The sequence below is a fragment of the Ovis canadensis genome, chromosome 2 (genome assembly GCF_042477335.2).
Source record: "Ovis canadensis isolate MfBH-ARS-UI-01 breed Bighorn chromosome 2, ARS-UI_OviCan_v2, whole genome shotgun sequence".
Classification (NCBI taxonomy): domain Eukaryota; kingdom Metazoa; phylum Chordata; class Mammalia; order Artiodactyla; family Bovidae; genus Ovis; species Ovis canadensis.
The window spans coordinates 248782901-248808444 of NC_091246.1; the positions used below are offsets into that span (position 1 = coordinate 248782901).

Genomic DNA, 25544 nt, shown 5'->3' on the forward strand with positions numbered 1-25544 from the left:
CTTTAAAACAAAGTGAAAGGGGTAGATCCTTAAGTGATGGTGTCAGTTAAAATATTTAGGTGGTATTATTATGTATCTCCTACTTATTAGAATTTTAAGAAATTCTAAAACTTTACTCAAACATTATCAATGACACCCTTCTGAGTGCTGAAATTTAACTTTTGAGGTAGCCCAAAGCACAAATTTCTAATTTGTGAGTATGTAAATAAAGACATCACCATTTAATGTTACTTTTTAGATCTATATCAGAGCTAATTTTAATTTTGTTCTCTGTATGTAAATGTACATTTATTGGTGGTTGTTCCCTGAGCTGCTTTTATGCATTATTATAGTTAATTATTATAGTTATTCTGTTTCTTAATATTTAACATTATTAAAAGGACTCTAGGCCTTTTTATTTTTTGATACCTAAATCAGGTACATATGCTTGTTTTTGAATTTCAAGAAAACTACTGTAAATTACTTACTGCTATATAATTATTGATGGAATGGGGATTGGGACTCTAAGCCGCCTGCATTCCTTACAGGAGAAAATGTCATTGAAACATAACATACTCACTGTTGTCCTCTCATTAATTCCCTGATACCATACTTTAATGTTCTACTTATGTTGTGAACCCTTTCAAATCTACATTTATATTTCATTTTTAAAGAATATGGAGGGACTTCCCTGGTACTCCAGTGTAAGTTAAGGCTGTGCTCCCATTGCAGGGGGCACGGGTTCAATCCCTGGTTGGGGAACTGAGATCTTCATGCCACATGGTGTGGCCAGAAGAATAATAAACATGGAGATATAACTCAGCTTTCTTATAGGGACTCCTGGACTATATGTATTTGTTTTCTAATGGTTTTAAATTTGCACCTAAGCCCTCATGTAAAGTGAATGAAAAATGGAATTGTTCCTTTGCCTTTTTCTTGTTCCTGAGACAAGTTGAAACACCTCCAAGAGGGGAATACATTTTGAAAAAGTTATCAATAGTATACCATTCATCGTATGCTATCCTTATCAATTACTATTACAGTTTCTTAGTTTTGTTTGTTTGACTAATTATAAAATCCCTAGAAATAAAAGTTACATCATTCAGTTTTATTCTTCACAGTGCCCAATATAGCCTGCTGTAAAATTGGTTGTATCTATTTTGTAATTAATTGAATTTTTTTTTTTTAGCCCGTTAGGTAGGTTCATTAATGAGCTCTTTAATGGAGACTTGTTTTATCTTTGCTCTATGTAGATAAGGGACTGGTGTGCTACAGTCCATGGGTTTGCAAAGAGTCAGACACTACTGAGTGACTGAACTGAACTGATGTAGATAGGGAGGGATTTGCTAGTACTTTAAGATTTCACTGGAAGTTCTTCATTTAATAAACTGTTTTGAGTACCCAGTTAAAAACAAATCCTATGTTAAATGCAAAATTTGTTTCAGTTCAATTCAGTTCAGTCACTCGGTCATATCCGACTCTTTGCAACCCCGTGGACTTGCCCGTCCATCACCAACTTCCAGGAGCTTGCTCAGTCTCATGTTCATTGAGTCAGTGACGCCATCCAGCCATCTCATCATTTTATTATTTTGACAGTGTGTAAACTGAGTATGATGTTTCTAAGCATCACTTCAACCAAAATGTATTTGGCATACCTATATTCTGCCAGACCCTGCCTCAGTGCTGGGTATTTATTGCTAGATAATCAACAAAACATGGTCCTGCCTTTGAAGAGGAATCAGACACACACACTCAGTCAGTCAGTTCAGTCACTCAGTCGTGTCCGACTCTTTGCAACCCCATGAACTGCAGCACACCAGGTCTCTCTGTCCATCACCAACTCCCGGAGTTTTCCTCAAACTCATGTCCATTGAGTTGGTGATGCCATCCAACCATCTTATCTTTGGTCCTCCCCTTCTCTTCCTGCCTTCAATCTTTCCCAGCATCAGGGTCTTTTCCAGTGAGTCAGTTCTTCACATCAGGTGGCCGAAGTATTAGAGTTTCAGCTTCAGCGTCCGTCCTTCCAGTGAATATTCAGGACTTATTTCCTTTAGGATTGACTGGTTTGATCTCCTTGCAGATTTTATATTGCACTCCCTCTGTAGGAGAAACATGTGTTTTTCTATATGTTAGTTATCATTATGTGCAGCAGATATGGTTGTAGCAAAAATCCCTATATGAGATCACCAGCCTAAAGCACTCCTGTCAAGCAATTTGTTGCAACAAAATTGCAGTGTAAAATTTTGGATTCCTCCCTTAGGTCCATATTTCATGAGATATGGCCCATACTTGTTGAAGATTAAAGTTTTGAAAATTAGGAGGCTTTTAATATATTGGGTTGATGATAGATTTAGTAAAGTATTTGGTTTTAATTGATATCACTTTTGATGCTCCAAGGTTTGGAGTTTTGTTCTTTTATGGCTCACTGCAGTTACTAAAAATTACTACTAGCTCTTGATTGAGGAAGTTGAAATTAGGGTCAGTGCCTGATACTGATAGTATTGAAAGTAAGTTACCAGAAGACAGTGAAGTTTTATCTTTGGATAAAATCTACTGTGAATTAACCCTATGGTGAATACTCATTAATGGACCTTGTTGCTAAGCCTTGACTTTGAGATGAGAAATAAACAAGAATGTTAATACCAGTTTTGAAATGTATTTTTTTCAGTGTGCCTTGGCTCTCAGACCTAGTATGGCTGTAGTATTTTTGTATCCTTTTTTTCCCTTTTTATTCCAGTTTTATTGAGAAATACTTGACATACAGCACTGTATAAGTTTAAGGTGTACAGCATAATGGTTTGACTTAAATACATCATGAAATGACGACCACACTAAGTTTAGTAGGCATCCATCACCTCATAAAATTAAAGAAATAGAAAAAAATAATGATTTTTCCTTGTGATGAGAACTCAGGATTTACTGTTAGCAACTTTCTTATATAACATACAGCAGTGTTAATTGTATTTATCATGTTGTACTTTATATCCCTAGTTATAACTGGAAGTTTGTACCCTTCTTTAACTACTTTCATCCAGATCCTCTCCTCCCAACCCCACCTCCGGTAACCACAAATTGATCTCTTTTTGTGTGAGTTTGTTTCTCTCTTTGTTTTTGTAGTTCAGTTGACCTTCAACACTGTGTTAGTTCCAGGTACACGGCATAGTGATTTAATACTTCTCTAGTTTCAAAGTGATCTCCATAAGTGTAGTTACTGTGTGTCACAGCACCTTTCTGTTCTTCAGCTGGTTTTGTAAAACTCTATTGACATAAATGTAATCTCCATGCAGATCATCTCTATATATTGATAATAAACTCTGTATGTTGGACTTAACTCTTTATTAGCTAGTTGAAGTGTTAAAAAGAAACAGGGTATTTAACAGACCTATAAGTATATGACTTTGTAACATCTGATTTGCATTAAATATAAAGGAAAGCTGCTTTGTTTGCAAAAATGGCAAATAGAAGCTGGATATTGGAATAGCCGTTGTAGAAAATCGGAAGACAGTGTTGATCTGCCTGGTTACTTCTGTCGATTCCTTCCAGAGTCTTTGGGGCTTCCTCTGTTACTGTTGAAGGAATCAGTGGGTAAACAGCAGCCAAAATCTTGTTCAAAACCTTAAAGTCTAATGAGTAAAGGAAGAACAGCTGTTAGGGTATTCACTGGATTCTGTTGGTTCTGGTGGGGAGGGTTAACCTGCTCATGACTGAGTGTTTACTCTGGACAGCTCATGTGGAGCCAGAGTGGCTCAGGGATCAACACGGTAGTGAACGAAAAACATTCATACTACGTTTCAGTTCATTAAAAACTGAGCTTAAAAACTTTAAAGGGGGATGCTTAGTTAGTTTTTGAATACTATCTATTTCAGCCTTTTAAAGTTCTTTTAAAGTCCTAAGTTAAACTGATCTTGAAATGAGACCATCTTCTGTTTCTCAAGCAAATCAGTGTTTTTGGCCTGTTTCTTCATGGACCCCAGTGAATACAACATTGGGCATAGGTTTGTTGATGTTTCTTTTATTTTTGTTTATGTTTATTTTTGGCCACGCCATGTGCGACATACGGGATCTTAGTTCCCTGATCAAGGAACAAACCCTTACCCCTTGCAGTGGAAGCTCAGAATGCTAACCACTGGACTGCCAGGAAATTTCTTGATATTAAATAGAACAGTATTCTTACGGAAAAGCTGTAATGTCAGGTGCACTTCTAACATTCATATGATCATGTAGAGTACAAGGAGCTTACTGTTAGGAATTCTTTCTAATCAATCAATTGCTTTTCCTGAAAATACAAGATCTTTTCAGGTATGCTTAATGAAGTAAATCTGAATGGTTCTGAAAATACATACACGTGTTAAGAAAGTAGTATAATAATCTGACACTTAGATTCTTCATTTATCTGTGTTCAACTGTATATTTTTAAAAATATTTGTTTGTTTATTTTTGTCTGCACCGAGTCTTAGTTGCAGCACACAGGATCTTCCTTGTATTGTGTAGGCTTTTCTCCAGTTGTGCACAGGCTCCCTCCAGAGAGCTGACTCAGTAGTTGCTGCATGTGATCTTGGGGAGCTTAGTTCCGACCAGGGATCAAACCCATGTCCCCTGCATTAGAAGGCGGATTCTCAGCCACCAGTGAAGACCCTCATGGGTGTTCCCACAGTGCCACTGTGTGTGCTGTCTTTGCTTTTGCATGCATTTGCAATGGGTAGGGAGAGAATACGGAAGCTGAATGGTGTAATTATGAATCATCACTGCATTATAATAGAAACAATATAAAGCAGAATTTACTTCCCAGGACAGTTTAAAAATATTCAAATAACAAATATTCTCAAATATAAAGATTTTCTAACCAGGCTAGACTTAGGTGTGGCCAGAGCCTAGCAACACTAAAAAATATATTTCAGAATTAATACCAATTACTCTCGTGTTCACAACAAACTGTTTAAAATTCTTAAAGAGGTGGGAATACCAGACCACCTGACCTGCCTCCTGAGAAATCTGTATGCATGTCAAGAAGCAACAGTTAGAACTGGACATCAAACAACAGACTGGTTCCAAATCGGGAAAGGAGTACGTCAAGGCTGTGTATTGTCACCCTGCTTATTTAACTTACATGCAGAGTACATCATGAGAAATGCTGGACTGGATGAAGCACAAGCTAGAATCAAGATTGCCAGGAGAAAATCAGTAACCTCAGATATGCGGATGACACCACCTTTATGGCAGAAAGAGAAGAAAAACTAAAGACCCTCTTGAGGAAAGTGAAAGAGGAGAGTGAAAAACTTGGCTTAAAACTCAACATTCAGAAAGCTAAGATCATGGCGTCTGGTCCCATCATTTCATGGCAAATAGATGGGGAAACAGTGGAAACAGTGGCTGACTTTATTTTGGGGGGCTCCAAAATCAGTGCAGATGGTGACTGCAGCCATGAAATTAAAAGACGCTTGCTCCTTGGAAGAAAAGCTCTGACCAACCTAGACAGCATGTTAAAAAGCAGAGACATTACTTTGCCAACAAAAGTCTGTCTAGTCAAAGCTTTGATTTTTCCAGTAGTCATGTGTGGATGTGAGAGTTGGACTATAAAGAAAGCTGAGGGTTGAAGAATTGATGCTTTTGAACTATGGTGTTGGAGAAGACTCTTGCGAGGAGATCCAACCAGTCCATCCTCAAGGAAATCAGTTCTGAATATTCATTGGAAGGACAGATGCTAAAGCTCCAATAGTTTGGCCACCTGATGTGAAAAACTGACTCCTTGGAAAAGACCCTGATGCTGGGAAAGATTGAAGGCAGGAAAAGAAGGGGACAACAGAGGATGAGATGGTTGTACAGTATCACCGACTCAATAGACATGAGTTTGAGTAAGCTCCAGGAGTTGGTGTTGGACAAGGAGGCCTGGCATGCTGCATTCCATGGGATCTCAAAGAGTTGAACACAGCTGAGCAACTGAACTAAACTACTCCTGTGTGTTTTTTGTTTCAGGATGCCTTTTATCAGTAGTTTATTTTTTTATTTTTTTAAGTGCTGTGCCCTGTTAATCAGTGCTAATATATAGAGTTGGGAATGCTATAGGGTGATACAACTGAAACTAATGAGAAGTGGTCAGATTTTGGATAATTTGAGTGTATATCTTAACAAGATTTATCGATGAGTTGGATACGGAGACATGAGAGAAAGGAGCAGAGGATGGCTTTAAGTCTTAGGACCTGAGCAGTTAGAAGGATGTAGTTGCCACTTACTAAAATGAGGAAGGCTGTAAAGAAGAGCAGATTAGCAGGATTGAAAGGTAGTCGTTCAGTTTTGGACATGTATGAGTTAGAGGTCTCTTAGTCATCCAAATGGAGCTGTTGAGTGAGCCGTTGCTTGTGTGAGCTTGGAGTTCATAAGAGAGTTTTGACTGGTGATCATAAATGTGGGAGGCATAAGTATCTAAGATGATGGTGTTTTAAAACCATGTTTGGATGTGGTCACCATGGAAGTGTATATAGCTAGAGAAAAATTTTAAGATCTGATTCCTTCAGCACCTCAACGTTTAGAGAGATGGGGAGATGAGAAGGAACTAGCAAAGGAAACTAAGAAGAAGGAGCCAATGAAGGGGCTTCCCTGATGCTCCAGTGGTTAAGATGCTTCCAGTGCAGGGGATTGGGTGTGATGCCTAGTCTCAGAACTAAGATCCACACATGCTGAGGAGGGCTACTGAGTCTGTGCACTCTGGAGCCTGCGTGCCGAAACAAAGACTCAATGCAGCCAAATAAATAAATTTTTAAAAGAGAGCCAATGAGATAAGAAAAAACAGGAGTGTGGTGTCCCAGAGGTCAAGTGAAGTATTCACAGAAGGAAGGTCAGTTATATCAAACTTCCCAAGTAAGATGAGGACTAAGAATTGACATTTGATTGTGATAGCATAAATGTTGTTAGTGACTTTGACTGGAGTGGTGACAAAAGCCAGATTGGAAAAGATTCAAGAGACTAAGGAGATGAGCAGATTTGAGGCATTAAGAATATTATAGCTCTTCTGAGCAATTTTGCTACAAAGGGTAGCAGAGAAATAGGACAATAGTTAGAAGGTTTATAGTCAAGATATATTTTTATTTTAATTGAAATTTTAAAGAAAAGGGACTTCTCAGATGGTCCAGTGCCTAAGACTCTGCATTCCCAATGCTGGGGGCTTGGGTTCAGTCCCTGGTCAGGGAACTGTTAAATCCCACATGCTGCAACTGAGAGTCTGCCTGCTGTAACTAAAACCCTGCATAGCCAAATAAATAAATACTTAAAAAAAACACAAAATTTAAGGGAGAGATTGTAATATATTTTGTGCTGATGGGAATGATCCATGTATAAAGAAGGAAATTGATGATAAAATTGTCAGACCAAGAGTCCTTGAGTAGGACAGAAGGGAGGGAATCTAGCGTAAAAGTCAAAGTATGAGATAGATGTTCATACATGTATTTACTCAAAGATGAGCAGCTGTTATGAGCCTGGCGCTGCGTTTAATACTGGGAATAAAATGAGGAACAAGATGTGGGCTCTCTGCTTACATGGAAGCTGAATGCTCTTGCTGATGTTACTCCCAGATGAGAATCTTGAGACTTGCTGATTTAGAAACTTGTTCACAGTAACTGGAATATAGATTTGAATCCAACATAGCCTAAAACTCACTGTTCCTCACATTCTCCCTGCCTTTAAGCTTTCACCCTACTACACCAAGCCACCGTCATCTCTTGCCCTGTTAACCTGACTGGTCAGCCTGTTTTTCCTTACGATCCACTTTCTACCCTGCTGCTTCTACCCTGCTGCCAGTCTTATTTCTTTTAGGACATAAGTAATACTTGGTTATTTGTCTGCTCAAGAGTCCTCTTGACGTCTTCCTAACATGTTTGGAATAAAACTCTTAAACTGTGGTTTAACTTAATCTGGTCCTCATTTTCTCTTTCTCACTGTCTCCTGTGTGGACCTTTTATTTAGTCACTGCCTGTTTGCTGTTCTTCAGGTATATCAGTTGTACTCGATATCTTTTGGTACTTGTTCTATCCCCGTGGAATGCCCTTTCCTCATACTTTTAGAATTTTCTCTCTCAGGTCTCAGTTCAAATTTGTCTTCCCAGGGAGGCCCTCCTACTTAAAATATAACCTCTTCTTCATTTATCCCTTTTCTTTGCTTTTATCTTATGATTTCCTCCTGAAATTGTATTGTCTTTTAAATTGTCTTGTCTGTCTTTAAATTGTCAGTAGAATGTAAGCTTCATGAACATCTAGACCTGTCTGTGGTGTTCACTCATCTCTAGAATGCAGAAAAAAATACATGGCATATGAGTCCACGCCTCATGAAAGGTTTGGACAAGTTCTATGAATAGGGAGGGAGCTAGTTACCTGCACTGGAGCAACTTCGAGCTGGCATTTTATTTCTTCATGGATTTATGGCTGTGCTGGGTCTTGGTTGCTGTGTGTGGACTTCCTCTAGTTGCAGAGAGCGGCAGCTGCTCTGGAGTTGCCGTGCTTGGGCCCCTCGTTGTCGGGGCTTCTTCCTAGGTACACTGGCTTCTACCGTTGGAGCTTGTAGGCTCTGGAGCGTTGGCTGCAGTAGTTGCTGTACATGGGCTTAAGTGCTCCGTGGCACGTGGGGTCCTCCTGGACCACGGATAGAACCCGTTACCCTGCACTGCAAAGCAGACTCATGACCACTGGGCCATCAAGGAAGCCCTCAAGCTGATATTTTAAAAATTAATTGGATATGGATGGGAATTGGAGGGATTAAAAATATCTGAAGTTTTTTGTTTATGAGAGTATTTTTCCTCAGTCATTTGCTGGGGGTGGGGCTGGGGTGGAGTAGGGTGGTGGTTAGCAGAAATTATGTTCTCCTAAGAGAAATGTGGGAAAAAATTAGAGGAACTGATTGACAAGGGTCAGTTTTAGTTATTTTGATTTTTGGACAAAGGAAACTTTTGTTACATATACATTGTACCTTTATTTTAAATAAGGAATATGAAATTAGAATTTTTTCATGTATCGATAACCACGTTTAACATTCTGATACATAGTCATTCTTATCTGTACATATATTTATACTCAAAAAAATGAAAATTGGCATTGCTAAAGTTACTGACGATTTGAGGTAAAATCAGGACTACCAAGAGGAAGTGTTTAATAGGTAGTTGGAGATACAGAATTAGGTCTTGAGATATATAGGAGGTATTGGGAAATGACTGTAGCATTGTATGTAAATATGGATGTTAATATCCTTACAAGGGAAGGAAGTACAGTGAAATGTGGGAAATAGGGCCATAACTTTGGGAAACATGCAGCTTATATTATTAAATGGATTGAAGAATCACCATGGAAAGGATAGAGGAGTAGTTAAAGGTAAGACTAGGTTAGTGGAGTATTCTGAGGTTTTTCCAGTAGTCATGTATAGATGTGAGAGTTGGACTGTAAAGAAAGCTGAGTGCTGAAGAATTGATGCTTTGAACTGTGGTGTTGGAGAAGACTCTTGAGAGTCCCTTGGACTGCAAGGAGATCCAACCAGTCCATCCTAAAGGAGATCAGTCCTGAGTGTTCATTGGAAGGACTGATGTTGAAGCTGAAATTCCAATACTTTGGCCACTTGATGCGAAGAACTGAGTCATTGGAAAAGACCCTGATGCTGGGAAAGATTGAAGGCAGGAGGAGAAGGGGTTGACAGAGGATGAGATGATTGGATGGCATCACTGACTCAATGGACATGAGTTTGGGTAAACTCCAGGAGTTGGTGATGAACAGGGAGGCCAGGCGTGCTGTGGTCCGTGGGGTCGCAGAGTCGGACACAACTGAGAGACTGAACTGAAGACTTATGGGAAGAGAAGTTTCAGAAGGTAGCATCACTAGTGTTAATGCTTGTTGAGAAGGCAAGGATGATGAGATTGAGGAAGGAAAGACTTAACTAAGGTCCTTAACTATTAAGGACCAAAATTTGGTCCTTAAAAGTCTATTAGTGACATTTAGGTGTACAGTTTAGTGTTGGAAGAAGTCAGTTTTTGGAGAAGGCAATGGCACTCCACTCCAGTACTCTTGCCTGGAAAATCCCATGGATGGAGGAGCCTGGTGGGCTGCAGTCCATGGCGTTGCTGAGAGTTGGACATGACTCAGTGACTTCACTTTCACTTTTCACTTTCATGCATTGGAGAAGGAAATGGCAGCCCACTCCAGTGTTCCTGCCTGGAGAATCCCAGGGACGGGGGAGCCTGGTGGGCTGCCGTCTATGGGGTCACACACAGTCGGACACGACTGAAGTGACTTAGCAGCAGCAGAAGCCAGTTTTTGGAGAGTTTAGAAGCATATGGGAGGGAAGCCTCAAGAGAGAGGGTGTGTATGTGCACTTACAGCTGATGCACATTGCTGCATAGCAGAGACCAACACAACGTTGTAAAGCATTTATCCTCCAATTGAAAAAAAGGAAAGAAAATGATACCAAAAAAATGTAAGAAATAGAAATGGAACTTGATGGTGAATACATGATAGAACAATTTAAAAAAGCATAGATGCAAGTGCTTTTCAGAGCGAGCTTTCGTTAGAAAGGTGGTTCTGTAGGGATGTCACTGAGATGATTGCCTATCTGTTTATGCTTTTCTTAGCTGCCCAGTATTAAGCATACAGTAGATGTGCTGAATAACTGCATGAGTGAAAGCAAACAGGTAAGGGCCATGTGTGTAAAGCATTTAAAAATGAAAGGAACAATAACAGGCTAAAGAAGGGGTTTTTGTATTTTGTTATGGGAGATCTGGCATGTTTGAAGATGGAAGAACTGTGGGGAGGAAAGAATGTACTGAACAAGATAGGACAGTTGAAGAAATAAAGGTTTAAAATTATTTCCAGAAGAAGGTAGTAAGAAATGGGCTTATTTATTAGGGTTAAGGAGCTGCTCCTTTTGGAAGAGAGGTACATTTTTTTCTCTGAGGTATAAAGGAAGGAAGTGAAAAGAGATGTTGAGAAAAGTTTTTAAGGCCAAGAGGAAAGAATGTTAGGAAAACTAGTGACTTTTCAGGTGACCCTCTTAGAATGAGATTTCATGAACGAGCATTGGAGATTTTAAGGAAGTAACAAAATTAGAAGAGCTGTTGTGTAAGAATCTTGCTAGAGATTCAGAAGACCACCTCAGATTTTACCAGATAGCAGTGAAAGTGAACCTGATTATTTTGAAAAGGATTAAGATACCACAGCTCCTATAGAACTTAACACCAGAAGCTTAATCTCCAACAATTTGGCATCTTTTGGATTGCTGGTATTACTTCATTAGTGTTAGTATTAGTCGCTCAGCCATATCCAGCTCTTTGTGATCCCGTGGTCTTTAGCCTGGCAGGCTCCTCTGTCCGTAGAATTCTCCAGGCAAGAATACTGGAGTGAGTAACCGTTCCCTTCTCCAGGGGATCTTCCCGACCCAGGGATAGAACCCAGGTCTCCTGCATTGCAGGCAGATTCTTTACTGTCTGAGTTTCAAGGGAAGCCCATTGCTTCATTCATTTCAGTTCATTTCATTTCAGTTCAGTCACTCAGTTGTGTCCGACTCTTTGCGACCCCATGGCCTGCAGCACACCAGGCTTCCCTGTCCATCACCAACTCCTGAAGCTTGCTCAAACTCATGTCCATTGAGTCGGTGATGCCATCCAACCATCTCATCCTCTGTTGTCCCCTTCTCCTGCTTTCAGTGTTTTCTAGCATCAGGGCCTTTTCCAGTGAGTCAGTTCTTCGCATCAGGTGGCCAAAGTATTGGAATTTCAGCTTCAGTATCAGTCCTTCCAATGAATATTCAGGACTGATCTCCTTTAGGATGGACTGGTTGGATCTCCTTGCAGTCCAAGGGACTCTCAAGAGTCTTCTCCAACACCACAGTTCAAGGCCGTCAGCTTTCTCATAGTCCCAACTCTCACATCCAAACATGCCTACCGGAAAAACCATAGCTTTGACTAGATGGACCGTTAAAAAGCAATGTCTCTGCTTTTTAATAAATGCTGTCTAGGTTGGTCATAGCTTTTCTTCCAAGGAGCAAGGATCTTTTAATTTCATGGCTGCAGTCACCATCTGCAGTGATTTTGGAGCCCCCAAAAATAGTCTGTCTGGAAAAAAAATGTTTCCGTTGTTCCCCATCTGTTTGCCATGAGGTGATGGGACCGGATGCCACAATCTTAGTTTTCTGATTGTTGAGTTTTTACTTCATTACTTCATCAGTCGGATCAATTATCAGGATATGAAATGTTGATGTAGATGAGTTTCACTAGAAAATTCATCTCATGCAAGCAGTAATTTACTCTTCAAGACTGTGTGTGTGGATTGCGAGTGTTTTAACATAAAAGGTTATTTTCTGTATTGCTGACTTGGTAGAAATTTGAATTGTCATCTGATATTAAATACTGAGAAGCTTTATGATTGTTTCATTCTAATTTAGCATTCCTGTATATTATGACTTAATCCTACTTACTATGTAATTTTAACTAAGAATACAAAATCTTCAAATTATGATGAATTTTTTTCATATCTTAAAATGTAATATTCTGATAGAGAAAGGAATTCTGATGAAGAAAGATTAAAGCAGGGGAGTTTTAAGTAGTAAAGATTTTAGAGTTGAGAAATTTGAAAGAGACCTCATCGATCTTTTATTCAGTTTTTTTTAATTTAACTTTTATTGTAACTTTATTGAATTGGCATGTTTATCCTATAGTGAAAGTGGAAGTGTTACTCGCTTAGTCATGTCTCACTCTTTGTGACCCCATAGGCTGTAGCCCACCAGACTTCTCTGTCCATGGAGTTCCCCAGGCAAGAATACTGGAGTGGGTTGCCATTCCCTTCTCCATATTCAAGTATGGTTTTTCTAAAAAATGCAGATGTATTTCAGTGAAGATTTATATAGGCCTTTTATTCTATTTTTTGTGAGAAAAGGACAAATTTAAAAAGTTTAAAATTTAAGAGTTATTACTACAAATTGTGAGCACTTACTATTAATCAGTTTCCATTTTTCAGTATAGAATATTATTGTTCTGTGTTGATGCCCTGAAAGTCATTATAATGAAAAACTAGGATTAACTTCGTAAGATTCAACTTGCCCCAATTTTTCCTTAACCATCTTTGTGTCCCCACCCCCTAAAAAAGGCACCTAGGTTTTGTGGCTCTAAAATCAAATGCTTGTTACATTGGGATTCTAACATACAGGTTTTATTTCAGGTCTTTGTAGGTAAAATACCAAGAGATTTATACGAGGATGAATTGGTGCCCCTTTTTGAAAAGGCTGGTCCCATTTGGGATCTGCGTCTTATGATGGATCCACTGTCTGGTCAGAACAGAGGGTATGCATTTATCACCTTCTGTGGAAAGGAAGCTGCACAGGAAGCTGTTAAACTGGTATGTGATAAACAAAACAAATACCCATTGTCTAGCAAGTCATTGGAGAGAAACACTTGAATTAAAAACATTTGCAGTTAACATTGTTTCATTTACTTTAGTTTTTGTTTTGAGAGTTTTTATATTGACTGAGTTAGTATGTGTCTGGTGGCTATTTTTTCATATTATGAAAGTAAAAAATAAATGAAAATACCACAGAAGTAAGGTGATAGTCTCCCATAATTCTAAGAAGTTATTACAGCAGTTACTATCTAAAGTTTCATTTGAATATTTGGCTTTTGCAGTTCTCCCTTTTGATCTTAGACAGAAATGTCAATTCTTGCTGTTAAACTTTAGAGTAAGATTCTTATGGGTTCTGGGGAATATAACTGGGCTCCTTGACTTTTAGGACACAATTTGGGAAATGGTTGTGAATCTCTCTTGTTTTTATCATAACCTAATCATACAATTTATTTTCTAAGTATATTCTCGTTCTTTTCTTTTTGTTTCCAAACTCTCCAGTTCTCTTTGTTTTTAATCTTTCTCTTTTACTATTACTTGATAACCAGTCTTCTAGGAATCTCCTTTCTGTAGGGCCTTTTATCCTTTGTACTTATTTCAGAGTAGTACACAAATTAAGTATGGCTTCACTCCTACTGTGTTAAGATACAATCATCTCAGTAACTCAAAATAGCAGTGTTGTTGGTTTTTGGGGATACTCTTGGCAGACAGCTGAAGGCCTCAGTCTAGTTTTAGTTCTTTTAGAATGGTAACCTTTCACCAAAGCTTTTCATTTCGTTAGTTGCTTCTAAATTTGTTCTACTTCTAACTTGACCCAGATTTTTGTTTTTATTATGGACCTTTTTCCTTCCAGTTTGTTTATTTAGTACTGAGAAGTTTTTAAAGTTTTATTTCCTTGCTTCTGGCAACATATGGATGATTTTTTTTTAATTACATATTTGTTTTGTAAACTAATAGGTAAGTAATGTTAAGGCATAAAAAGCGCAAGTTTACCTAGGAAATCATCACCATAACCATTTAAATAAAACACTTTATTCCTATGATTTAATACAATTTTGAAAGTATTATGTTTAATATGAAGTTTAAATTTTTTAAATTCTGTTTTATGTAAAAGGTGAAATTCTTCTCCGTTTCTTTGCATTGATTAAACATAGTTGTTATTCTTTACATTTTGTTGTTTTCCTGAGACTTGTCTCTATCTCATTTCATCTCCAAGGGCTCTGAATTACCAGTTTCAGGTAGTTTTCCTAAAATTCTCTGGGAAGAAATCTTGAGATTGATAATATTGAAATAAATCAGATCTTTTCAAAGATAGAGTGAATAACTTTGATTCATTTAATTTGATAGAGCAGTGAAGGTTAATGAAACCAAACTAAAACAGAGGCTGTAAAAGTTTAAAATACACATTTTATATTATGGCAAGCATGAGGGGACTTGATGAATTCATGAAGCAGGGAGTGTTTGACCTTGAATTGTCCAGTTTTTTAGACTGAAATCAGTTGTTCTGAGTTTGGGGTGGTTGTGGGGTGTCTGGTTCTTTTCTTCCTTTCAGTGTGACAGCTATGAAATTCGCCCTGGTAAACACCTTGGAGTGTGCATTTCTGTGGCAAACAACAGGCTTTTTGTTGGATCAATTCCGAAGAATAAGACTAAAGAAAACATTCTGGAAGAATTCAGTAAAGTCACAGGTAAAACAAAAATGTATTTAGAAATTAGTTTTGGGAAATCTGTGGTATACTATAAGTACAAAAAAAGGAGGTGTATCTTAATCTAAGAATTCACGTATCTACTGAGTGTCTAAATTTCCTCCTGTTTTTTAGTGGCTTGGACTAAATAACTTCTCTTCTAGCCTCAAGTTCTTGGAGTGTCCTCTTCGCTTCTTTTCCTTAATTGAACCATAACTTTTGACACAACCTTTGCCCTGTAGCTCTCAAGTGAAGGCTTTCCCTGCCATCTGGTATTCAGTATACTCTAAGGCCAAGGGGATGAGAGTGCTTCTCCTCCTGTTCCTTCTTCCTCTTACCTTGTCTGTTTCAGATTTTTCCGCATTTCCAATCCGTGGAATTGATTTGAGAAGAAAATTTTAGATCGCAGATATATATATACACACACACACACTTATATGTAACAAAATTTAGCAGAATCACATTTTCACTTAGCAAATATGATTTAATCATACATTTCCTATTCCATTTCATTTTTTAAAATGCTGAGGGAGATCCACTAATGGTAGCTGCATTGTAAAAGACAACTTTTAGACCATTGCTTCTTCATCCCGTATAAAAACCACTATTTCTTTACGTTTTTGTTGTCCAAACATACTACAGATAAACAAACCTTTCCCCTTCCTTCAAGCTGTTATCTGTTACTCTTCTGGTTTCAGTCTTGTGTTAATTGAAGATTGCTTCTGGCTCATAGTGTTTCTCTTCTGTCCTGAATTAACTTACTGTTAGTACTTTAAACATCTATGTGGATGAATCATTCAATACCGTAATCTCCTAGTTTTAATGACTGCCACATCTCTGGTCCTTTACTTCCGCTCTACCACATCCAAATCACATTCTGGATATTGCTGCTAGAAGTAAAATCTAACTACTTTTAAGGATTTGGATAATATGTGGAAAGGTGAGGGTACAGGACTAAGATCAGAGGTACATTTTAACCAGTTACTTATTTATTACTTGGTAAAAATAGTAACTTTTTAAAACTTAGGATTCAAGGATGATTTTTGGTTATGATTAGTTGTTGAGTGTTCTCTTGGATTTATATTTGGTTTTTAAGTTCTTTGGTAGTATTTTCATAAGTTTTAGTAAGGTCATGTTATGTCAAACACTCTTTAAGAACATTGTAAAATAGAATGTTATATGTCAGAATACAGTAGTTGGACTTACTATGATTGTACTTTCAGGGCCCCTAAAATCAAAAGGAACATAACATATTGTCCATAGCTCCATATCTGATAATTCTGATTTAGTTGTCTAGCTAGATAATCAACAGATCATTATGAGGCTTCTGCAGTTACTTTTTGCTCTTTGGCAAGTGGGTTTAGGTCTGCCTAATCGCTCAATGTGTGGTGGATGCTTTTGGCTTATATATCTGGCTGTTGGTTTAACAGAGGGTTTGGTGGACGTTATTCTCTATCATCAACCCGATGACAAAAAGAAGAATCGGGGGTTCTGCTTCCTTGAGTATGAGGATCACAAGTCAGCAGCACAAGCCAGACGCCGGCTGATGAGTGGAAAAGTAAAAGTATGGGGAAATGTAGTTACAGTTGAATGGGCTGACCCTGTGGAGGAACCGGATCCAGAAGTCATGGCTAAGGTAAATGCAGTATCTTGTGTTGGGGGTGCGGTTCTCATTTACTTTCTGTACTTAGAATATAAGCTTGAATATCTCAGATTTTACAGTAAATACAAATTGTAGCTCTTGATCTTAACGGTTTAAGCAAAAACCTGCTTTAGCACCAATTTAACAGCCTATTTTGGTATCCAGGAATTTCCATTAATCGTTTCTTTTTCTGCAGATAAATGTGTAAAAAGAACTGAAATTAAATCCCTTCAATTAGGTGTTTCTATGCCTACTGAGAGTTTGATTAGTGCTTGGCACTATCAAAGATACAAAGATAGAAATGTTAAGAAAAGAAAAAAAGGTCTTATGGGATAAAGAGAAGTAATGTTTTGGAGATTATGAATTATAATTTTCACTGACCATACTATGACTTTTATTACATGGCCATGAATTATATTTTATTTAGATTGAGTTAGTGTCTTTTTCCTTTTTTAATGGATCAAGTTTCCTTATAGTATTATCTCCATGAAGAAAGGTGAAGGGTTATCATGTTTGCTCTTAGTGGCAAAATATGCATGGCAAGGCCTGTAGTGGACTTTCACTTTCTTCCTAAGCCCTATACTTTCATTGCCAGGATCTTGGCCTGGTAAAGGATGGTTCTGTGAGTCCTGGTTATTAGGCTTTCTTCTGGGTGACTCCTGGGGTTGCAGGGACATATCTGAGTTGTATTTCTGTTCGCTTTTAGTCAATTTTTGATTATTTTGGTATATGTCTCTTGACCTCTTGGGGGCAGCAACTCTGTGGATGGCCATAAATGAATGGTTCGGTTATTCTGGACTAAAAAGTCTTTTCTGCAAGCTTCTTCAGAATCTGAGGTGACAGTCCTCACTGTTGATTAATTTGGAGGAGGGACCTGGTTTATACTAACATGATAAAAGCTTTTGTAAGCAAAAACATTTTTGGATTATGCAAAGATCCACTGAGAATGAACCATAGAGACTCAGATGTGTTGCACACTTTTTCTATGTTCCTGGAGTAGATAGGAGTCAAGGGAAGGGGCTGGAAATCTAAAGAGCCCTGATTATTTTTGTTTATTACTAGCTTGATTTTAATTCCACTTGTTTCTTCTAATACAGTTGTGACTTTGAGCAAACTACTGAATTTGGATGTTGTCTGTTTTATTGGAGTTGGATAAATCTCTTTACAAGATCTCTTACAGCTTTGAATCTATCTTGTAGAAACTGACTATAGCCTGTATTGCATTTCTAAGATATTTTAAAAATAGTATTATAGATTGAGGGGGCAGTTTTTATTTTATATTAGATTGTAGTTGAGTTACAATGTTGTGTTAGTTTCAGCTGTACATACAGTTGTCTTTCTTTTTCCTATTGAGTCCTTTAAACATTATTTCAACTAGTAATTTTTATATAGGATACTTTGGTTTCATCTCAGAAAAGAAAAAAGATCTATGTTGAGTTTCAAAAAAGAAGGTAAATAAAGTAATGGAGGCCTGTCTGATGTAGAATTAGACGTCAGTATGACAACATTTAGAAAATTAAAGGGGTTAAAGATAGAGGTGGAAGATTCCCCCCCCCCTTGGGATTTGTGTCTTCCGCAAATCCTCTTTACTTAGCCCTTTATCTAAGGCAACAATTTGTTTGATAGATATGTTAATTTTTTTGTCTAAATAAGTGAGGTATTTCCTTAGTCCACAAGTCAAAATTATGTAGAAAAGTATAGCCAAGGAATTCCCATTCCTGCCTCTAGCTCTAGCTACTGTTTCCTCCTTGTCCCTTGTAGATATCCAGTGTTAGTGGTATCTGGTTTATCCTTGTAGTGCTTAGCAAGCAAATATAATTATATATTCTTTCCTTCCCTACTTCTTACACAAATGGTTACTGGGGCTATATTAATGAATTATGTTTGTTTTATTCACTGTCATATTTCATCTCATCTCGTATCTCAGCTCTAAGGAGTATGCCATTATTTTATGCATCGCTAAGAAATGGTAAAACGCTGCCAATCACACTATGACAAGTGCTTGTCGGTCACATATACATACATTGAACCTCTGTCTTGGAGGTATACAATGGGGGAAATCTTAACAGTGTATCCTCACATTTTGTTTTTTTAATATCAGCTCTTAATTTTTTATGACTGTGTACTTTTTCATTCTGTAGGTGTACCATAGTACATTCAACTAGCTGGACATTGGGTGTTTCTAATCTTTTGTTGTTATAATACTGTAATGAGTAAGCTTATATCATTTCAGTTAATATAAGTACAGACATATCTGTAGGATAGATTTGTGGGTCAAAGGGTAAATACATCTGTAATTATTAAGATACTGGCCATATTTTCTGTAGGAGGTGCATTTGTATCCTGCTCTCCACAGGCAGAATACAGCAGGATGTTCCTATCCTTGTTAAAAGAGGATAAGCTCAAACTTGGTTTTGCCAAATCTCGCAACAAGTGGTATCTCATAGCTGTTTTATGATTTGTTTCTTTTTACTGTACATGCTTGAATTTACATTTCTCATGCATTTAAGGACTATTTTATGTTTCTTTGTATGAACTGTATATTCATGAATTTTGCCTATCCATTCGTTTTTCTGTTGATCTTTTTCTTTTATTTTGTGGAGTTTTGATATAAAAAGACAGGCTGCTGTCTTTTTTGTGATGCTTTTTTTAAAAAAAATTATGGTATTTTCTACCATATGGAAATCTTTTTTTTCAGTAGTTGAATTTTTCAGTCCTTCATGTAGATTTTAAATTAACAAAGGCTTCTCCAGTGCAGTGTTACATAATTATTATCTTATTTTCTTCTAATACTTTAAACATCCCCCTCTTAAATTTTCTGTCTATTTGGACTTTATCCTAGTATATAGTGTGGGGTGTGAGTATACTTTTCATCGTTATTCAGATCAGCACTGCACTGATTAAATGATTTAAGCAACGAATTGAGAGTTTGTTTTATCTAGTAGGACTAGTCTCTAAATTTTGTTCTTATTTTTTCCCTGGCTACTACTGCTTGTTTATTTTTTCATATGAACTTTAGAATCATGAGCTCATCCAGTTCTTGGGTGGGGAAGGAGGGACAGAAAAACTTGTTTTGGGGGGGATTTATGAACTGTGTGGACTTCCCTGTTGGCTCAGATGGTAAAGCAAGTGTCTGTCTACAATGTGAGAGACCTGGGTTCGATCCCAAGGTCGGGAAGATTCCCTGGAGAAGGAAATGGCAACCCACTCCAGTACTCTTGCCTTGAAAATCCCATGGACTGAGGAACTTGGTACAGGCTACTATCCATGGGGTTGCAAAGAGGTGGGCACGACTGAGCGACTTCACTTCACTATGAACTATGTTGGGCTTGCCAGGTGGCTCAGAGGTAAAGAATCCACCTGCCAGTGCAGGAGACCTGGGTTCGATCCCTGGGTCAGGAGTATCCCTTGGAGAAGGAAATGGCAACCCGCTCCAGTCTTCTTGCCTGGGAAATCCCATGGACAGGGGAACTTGGTGGGCTTCAGTCCACAGGATCACAAGAGTTGGACAAGACTTAACAGCTAAACAACAACAAAGGGACCCTATTAAATCTGTAAAGTAACTTAGTAATAATTTTATTTTGGTCCCTTGAAGGTCCTGTTCACAGTATTAAGCACTGTAGTGACATGGCAGGAAAAGAAACCAATAATTTATATAAATTGGTAACAATTATTTTCTCAGTTTTCATACCTTCTGTTGTAGCACCTTTAGCACTTAATTGTTTTTGAGAAAAATGCCTATGCCATGAAAATAGGAAGAAATACTTTAATATAGGACTTCAGCTAAAATTAAGTAGCCAATGCCAGTTTTGTGTGTTTGTTATATTAGGTGAAAGTTTTATTTGTGAGAAACTTGGCCACTACAGTGACAGAAGAAATATTGGAAAAGTCATTTTCTGAATTTGGAAAACTTGAAAGAGTGAAGAAGTTGAAAGATTATGCATTTGTTCATTTCGAAGACAGAGGAGCAGCTGTTAAGGTAGAAATTTTGACATTTTGTTTCTTGATATGTGAATTTTGTTGTTGAAACTTGCTAAAACACATAAAGTGACTTTATAAACAAATGAAATTGGTTTTCAGCTTTTACCGAACTCTGGAGCTTTCTTTTAATAATCTCTGTGAAGTGGTAGTAATGTAACAGGTAAGACTCTGTATTTCAAAGCCTGATTATTACTAACTGAGTTTGTGACCTCAGGCAAGTTACTTTTAATCTCTGTATTATTTTGTAAGCCTAAGCTTTGATAGCATGATACCTTGAAAATGTTACAAGGAATAGTAATTAGCTTCCATAAATACCAAAATGATAGTGAATACATTGTAACTACTTTAGTTCCTTGTTTCAGAACCTATGAATGGAGCTAAGTACGTACATGGCTCCATATCCAGTACAGTGTAATTCAGTAGGTGTGTTCTGAGGGAATGGTTAGTTAGTTTTCCATAGTCTTGCCTTTCTTTGGTCATTTTAGAATTCTCACAGTATTTTTTTTTTTTTTGCCAGTTTCAGTAGTTATTAGAAATATTTCTTGCATATAATAATTTGCTGCTGATGATAGTATTTGAAAAGTATGAAAAACAATATTTTCATATAGCGTCTAGAACGTATAACCTGAGTACTCTGCTGCTTTCCGTTGATCAATACCATTTTTCCGTTGATCAATACCATTTTTAATGGCTGAAATGTTCAGTTTCTTCCTCTTGTCCCTCTCTCCCTTCTGAAGAAAAGGTTGGGGGAGGGGCTGACAAAAGAAAAGACAGGGCAAAATACAAGATTTTTTATATAATTGGGGAGATAGATCTAAAACCCTTGGTGACATCAGGCCTGGTTCTTTTTTTGCGTGTTTTGTCAGAAAAGTGGCCCCACCCTCTAATTAGGGCAGTTTTTGTTTCCTGACCAGGATACTGCTTTAAAATGTGCCTTATAGAATCTTTGACTAGTAGAATTTATTGGTTTGCTTTTTGATGGAAGCTAATTACTGAGATAGTATTGCTTATCAAATTCATAGCTTAGTACAGAACTTGTTTGGCTTCTGAATTGCGAGTGATAGGAAGGACAGATAACTAATAAATTTATACTTTTCTAAATATTTGTTTTGATTTACTTGGTATTAAATAAACTGATTGTTCATAATTGAAAATAATTTTCAGGGGTGGTTTGCCAAAGCAATTTCTGAAATTGTAAGATTTCAAGCTCAGAAGATGGCCAGAGGAAAGAGTATAGACAGATGCTCTGTTCTTTTGTTTATGCCAGGAAGCTTTTACAGATTCATTTAATTGCTTTAGTTGAAGCAGCCAAAAGCTTAGGTGGTAAAGGGGAAAAAAGTCGGTAAGAGGAAGATACGGATTTAATCTTTTGTCTGGATACTTGTAAACCACTAAAATGTTCTTTACGGTTAGAGCATTTCATTATGTATGTCCAGAGAGGGAAAGGTTGTATTGGGAAACAGAAAAACTGGTGAGGAGGTGATACTTGGTTACCGAGTTACCTGAACCTTGAAGTATGGCAGAAGTTATTAGGTGAAATGATATAAATAAAAAACTAGAGCCCAGAATACTTTTGATTACTGCTTTCCAGATGAGTACTTGAGTTTTAATTAGTTCAAGCCTTTGCTGGGTTCTGTGCTTTTAACCATTCAGGTAAAGTATATACCAGGTTAAACATTGTTGGGGTGGGGAAGATGCTTTTTTCCTTTTTTTGGTGAGTATCTTGTTGAATGTCACTGATAGTCTCATTTATATTTCAAATTCTTGACATTTTTATGAAAGAACAGTTTAAGACCTACAGCCTGAACGCCATGTTTGTTTAAAAATTTTAATCCTGAAAAGATTGTTAATACTGGCATGTCCTCCAAATGAGAATTTGCTGTTTGTTTTGGCCTTAGCTTGGAGGAATTAGTTACTTGCAATTAAGGAGCAGCAACAAGCAGCTCTCTGCTTTACCTTTTTAAATATAATAATAGGATATCAGTTTTATTCTCAGTGTAACTTGCACATAAAGTAAGGTTGAGGGGAATAAGTATTTTGTGTATTTTTAAAAATTTGGTGGCTATATTCTTCTTGGAAATTAAAACAGTTGTGAATTAAATTGTTTATCAGGTGTATTAAATGGTACAGACAATGTTATATTTAAGGTACTGTTACTTATAAAATAAATTTGTTTCTAATTTTGCATAGGCCATGGATGAAATGAATGGCAAAGAAATAGAAGGAGAAGAAATTGAAATAGTCCTAGCCAAGCCACCAGACAAGAAAAGGAAAGAGCGCCAAGCAGCTAGACAGGCCTCCAGGAGTACTGCGTGAGTCTGCATTTAGTAAATATATCAGAGATCCAGTAGTTTAAAAAGTTAGGAAGAATCTTGAAGCAAACTAACTTGTTTTTTCTTTTCTCCCTTCCCTCCATTGCTAGGTATGAAGATTATTACTATCACCCTCCTCCGCGCATGCCACCTCCAATTAGAGGTCGGGGTCGTGGTGGGGGGAGAGGTGGATATGGCTACCCTCCAGATTACTATGGCTATGAAGATTACTATGATGATTACTATGGTTATGATTATCACGACTATCGTGGAGGCTATGAAGATCCCTACTACGGCTATGATGATGGCTATGCAGTAAGAGGAAGAGGAGGAGGAAGGGGAGGGCGAGGTGCTCCACCACCACCAAGGGGGCGGGGAGCACCACCTCCAAGAGGTAGAGCTGGCTACTCACAGAGGGGGGCACCTTTGGGACCACCAAGAGGCTCTAGGGGTGGCAGAGGGGGTCCTGCACAACAGCAGAGAGGCCGTGGTTCCCGTGGATCTCGGGGCAACCGTGGGGGCAATGTAGGAGGCAAGAGAAAGGCAGACGGGTACAACCAACCTGACTCCAAGCGCCGTCAGACCAACAACCAACAGAACTGGGGTTCCCAACCCATCGCTCAACAGCCGCTTCAGCAAGGTGGTGACTATTCTGGTAACTATGGTTACAATAATGACAACCAGGAATTTTATCAGGATACTTATGGGCAACAGTGGAAATAGACAAGTGAGGGCTTGAAAATGATACTGACAAGATACGATTGGCTCTAGATCTACATCCTTCAAAAAAATTGGCTTATCTGTTTCATCTTTAAGTAGCAATTTGCTGCCATTTGTATTTGGCTGAAGAAATCACTATTCTGTATATACTCAAGTCTTTTTATTTTTTCCTCTTTTCATAAATGCTCTTGGACATTATTGGGCTTGCAGAGTTCCCTTATTCTGGGAGTTACAATGCTTTTATCGTTTCAGGCTTCATTTTAGCTTCAAAACAAGCTGAGCACACTGTTAAAATCATGATTTTGCAGAACCTTTGGTTTTGGACAGTTTCATTTTTTGGATTTGGGACAGCTTACATAGGGGTATGGAGTATGCTGTAAATAAAAATACAAGCTAGTGCTTTGTCTTAGTAGTTTGAAGAAATTAAAAGCAAACAAATTTAAGTTTTCTTGTATTAAAAATAACCTATGATTGTATGTTTTGCATTCCTAGAAGTAGGTCAACTGTGTTTTTAAATTGTTATAACTTCACACCTTTTTGAAACCTGCCCTACAAAATTTGTTTGGCTTAAACGTCAAAGCCGTGACAATTTGTTCTTTGATGTGATTGTATTTCCAATTTCTTGTTCATGTAAGATTTCAATAAAACTCAAAAATCTATTCAAAACATTACCTATTTCAAATTCAATTGTGTCCTAAAACATTATTTTATTCGTAATCCTTGCAAGGAATATTGTTTTCAAACTATAACTGCCTATGTGAGTGATCAAATTCATGCAAAATTTCTTGTCTATTCTAATATGTATCGTGGATACCAGACTGAGGATTAGTCTAAATTCTAATATTTATTCCAAATAGTACTTCATTGATTGATGTTCTTTCATAGTCATCTAATTTGGCAATTTTATCCTTTATTTTTATAAAAACAAGCTCAGGCTTTTGAACATTCTTGCAGGCATTGGATAATTTGCATTAAATAAAATGGGGTTGGGGAAGCAGACTGCAATTTATTTTGACCCACATTCTTTCTATAAAGGATAATTTGTTGTCTGAAGACCTTATTTGCTGGAGTGAATGTATGTAGCAGGAAAAAATGTTAGTACTGTGGCGTCAATTGCTCTGCGGACTAAACTTCATGTAAACTTTAAGTATACATGATTGTGACTACCACTTTAGTTACTAATTAGGAATATAATTTCCTATTACTATGTAAATTTGCTTTGAGAAACATTCAGGCCTTGTAAGAGAGGCTTACAAATATCCAGTAGTCCTACTTCTGACTTCCTGTTAATACCTCTTATTTTTATTTATTTATTTATTTATTTTACTACTAAAATGGCTAAAAATTTTGTTGGCCAAATCATAACATCTATTTCCATTTCCTTTAGAAATTCTCCCTTTATCGTAAGAACGTGTTTTTTTGTTTGTTTGTTTGAGAATAAGAGGAACAAAAGAATCTAAACAGCGCAGAAAAGTCTGGGATCACTTTCAAATAACCAATAAAAATTTTCCCTTCCATTTTATTCTTAGGCGGATCTAAAATGTTTTTAAACTATAAAAATAAGCCATTTGAAAAGAATTAAAATGGGCACACCTTTATTTTGTGTTTTGTTCCTGTTTGGTGTCTTTTAGGAGTGGTATTAGATTTCAAAATTATAAGCTATCTAATTCCTTGAGAGCTCAGTCAGAGCATATTTTGGTTTTCATGACTTCTCTTTTGACTTTGAGAAGAAAAAGGAGTATTTGCTGATGAAAGTCAGTATATCATTTCTTTTAAAAAATACACTTATTACATAGTTCAGTAAGTTAACAGGCCTCATTAATATTCCTTTTATGTTTTTGGAAACCAATAGAGGAATTATATATAATTC

At 37.3% G+C, this 25544-nt stretch overlaps 1 protein-coding gene across 3 annotated transcripts in view; it reads left to right on the forward strand.

Moving 5' to 3' along the window:
* The window catches only part of HNRNPR (heterogeneous nuclear ribonucleoprotein R), a 33611-nt gene extending 9269 nt beyond the window's left edge, over positions 1 to 24342 (forward strand). For all 3 annotated transcript variants that reach the window (XM_069579064.1, XM_069579063.1, XM_069579065.1), the window contains 6 exons: positions 13158 to 13334; positions 14887 to 15022; positions 16450 to 16655; positions 20491 to 20640; positions 22833 to 22954; positions 23065 to 24342. In XM_069579064.1, coding sequence (XP_069435165.1) covers positions 13158 to 13334; positions 14887 to 15022; positions 16450 to 16655; positions 20491 to 20640; positions 22833 to 22954; positions 23065 to 23677 — 1404 coding nt within the window. In that variant the 3' untranslated portion in view covers positions 23678 to 24342. The remainder of the gene's footprint in view (positions 1 to 13157; positions 13335 to 14886; positions 15023 to 16449; positions 16656 to 20490; positions 20641 to 22832; positions 22955 to 23064) is intronic.
* The last annotated feature ends 1202 nt before the right edge of the window (positions 24343 to 25544 follow it).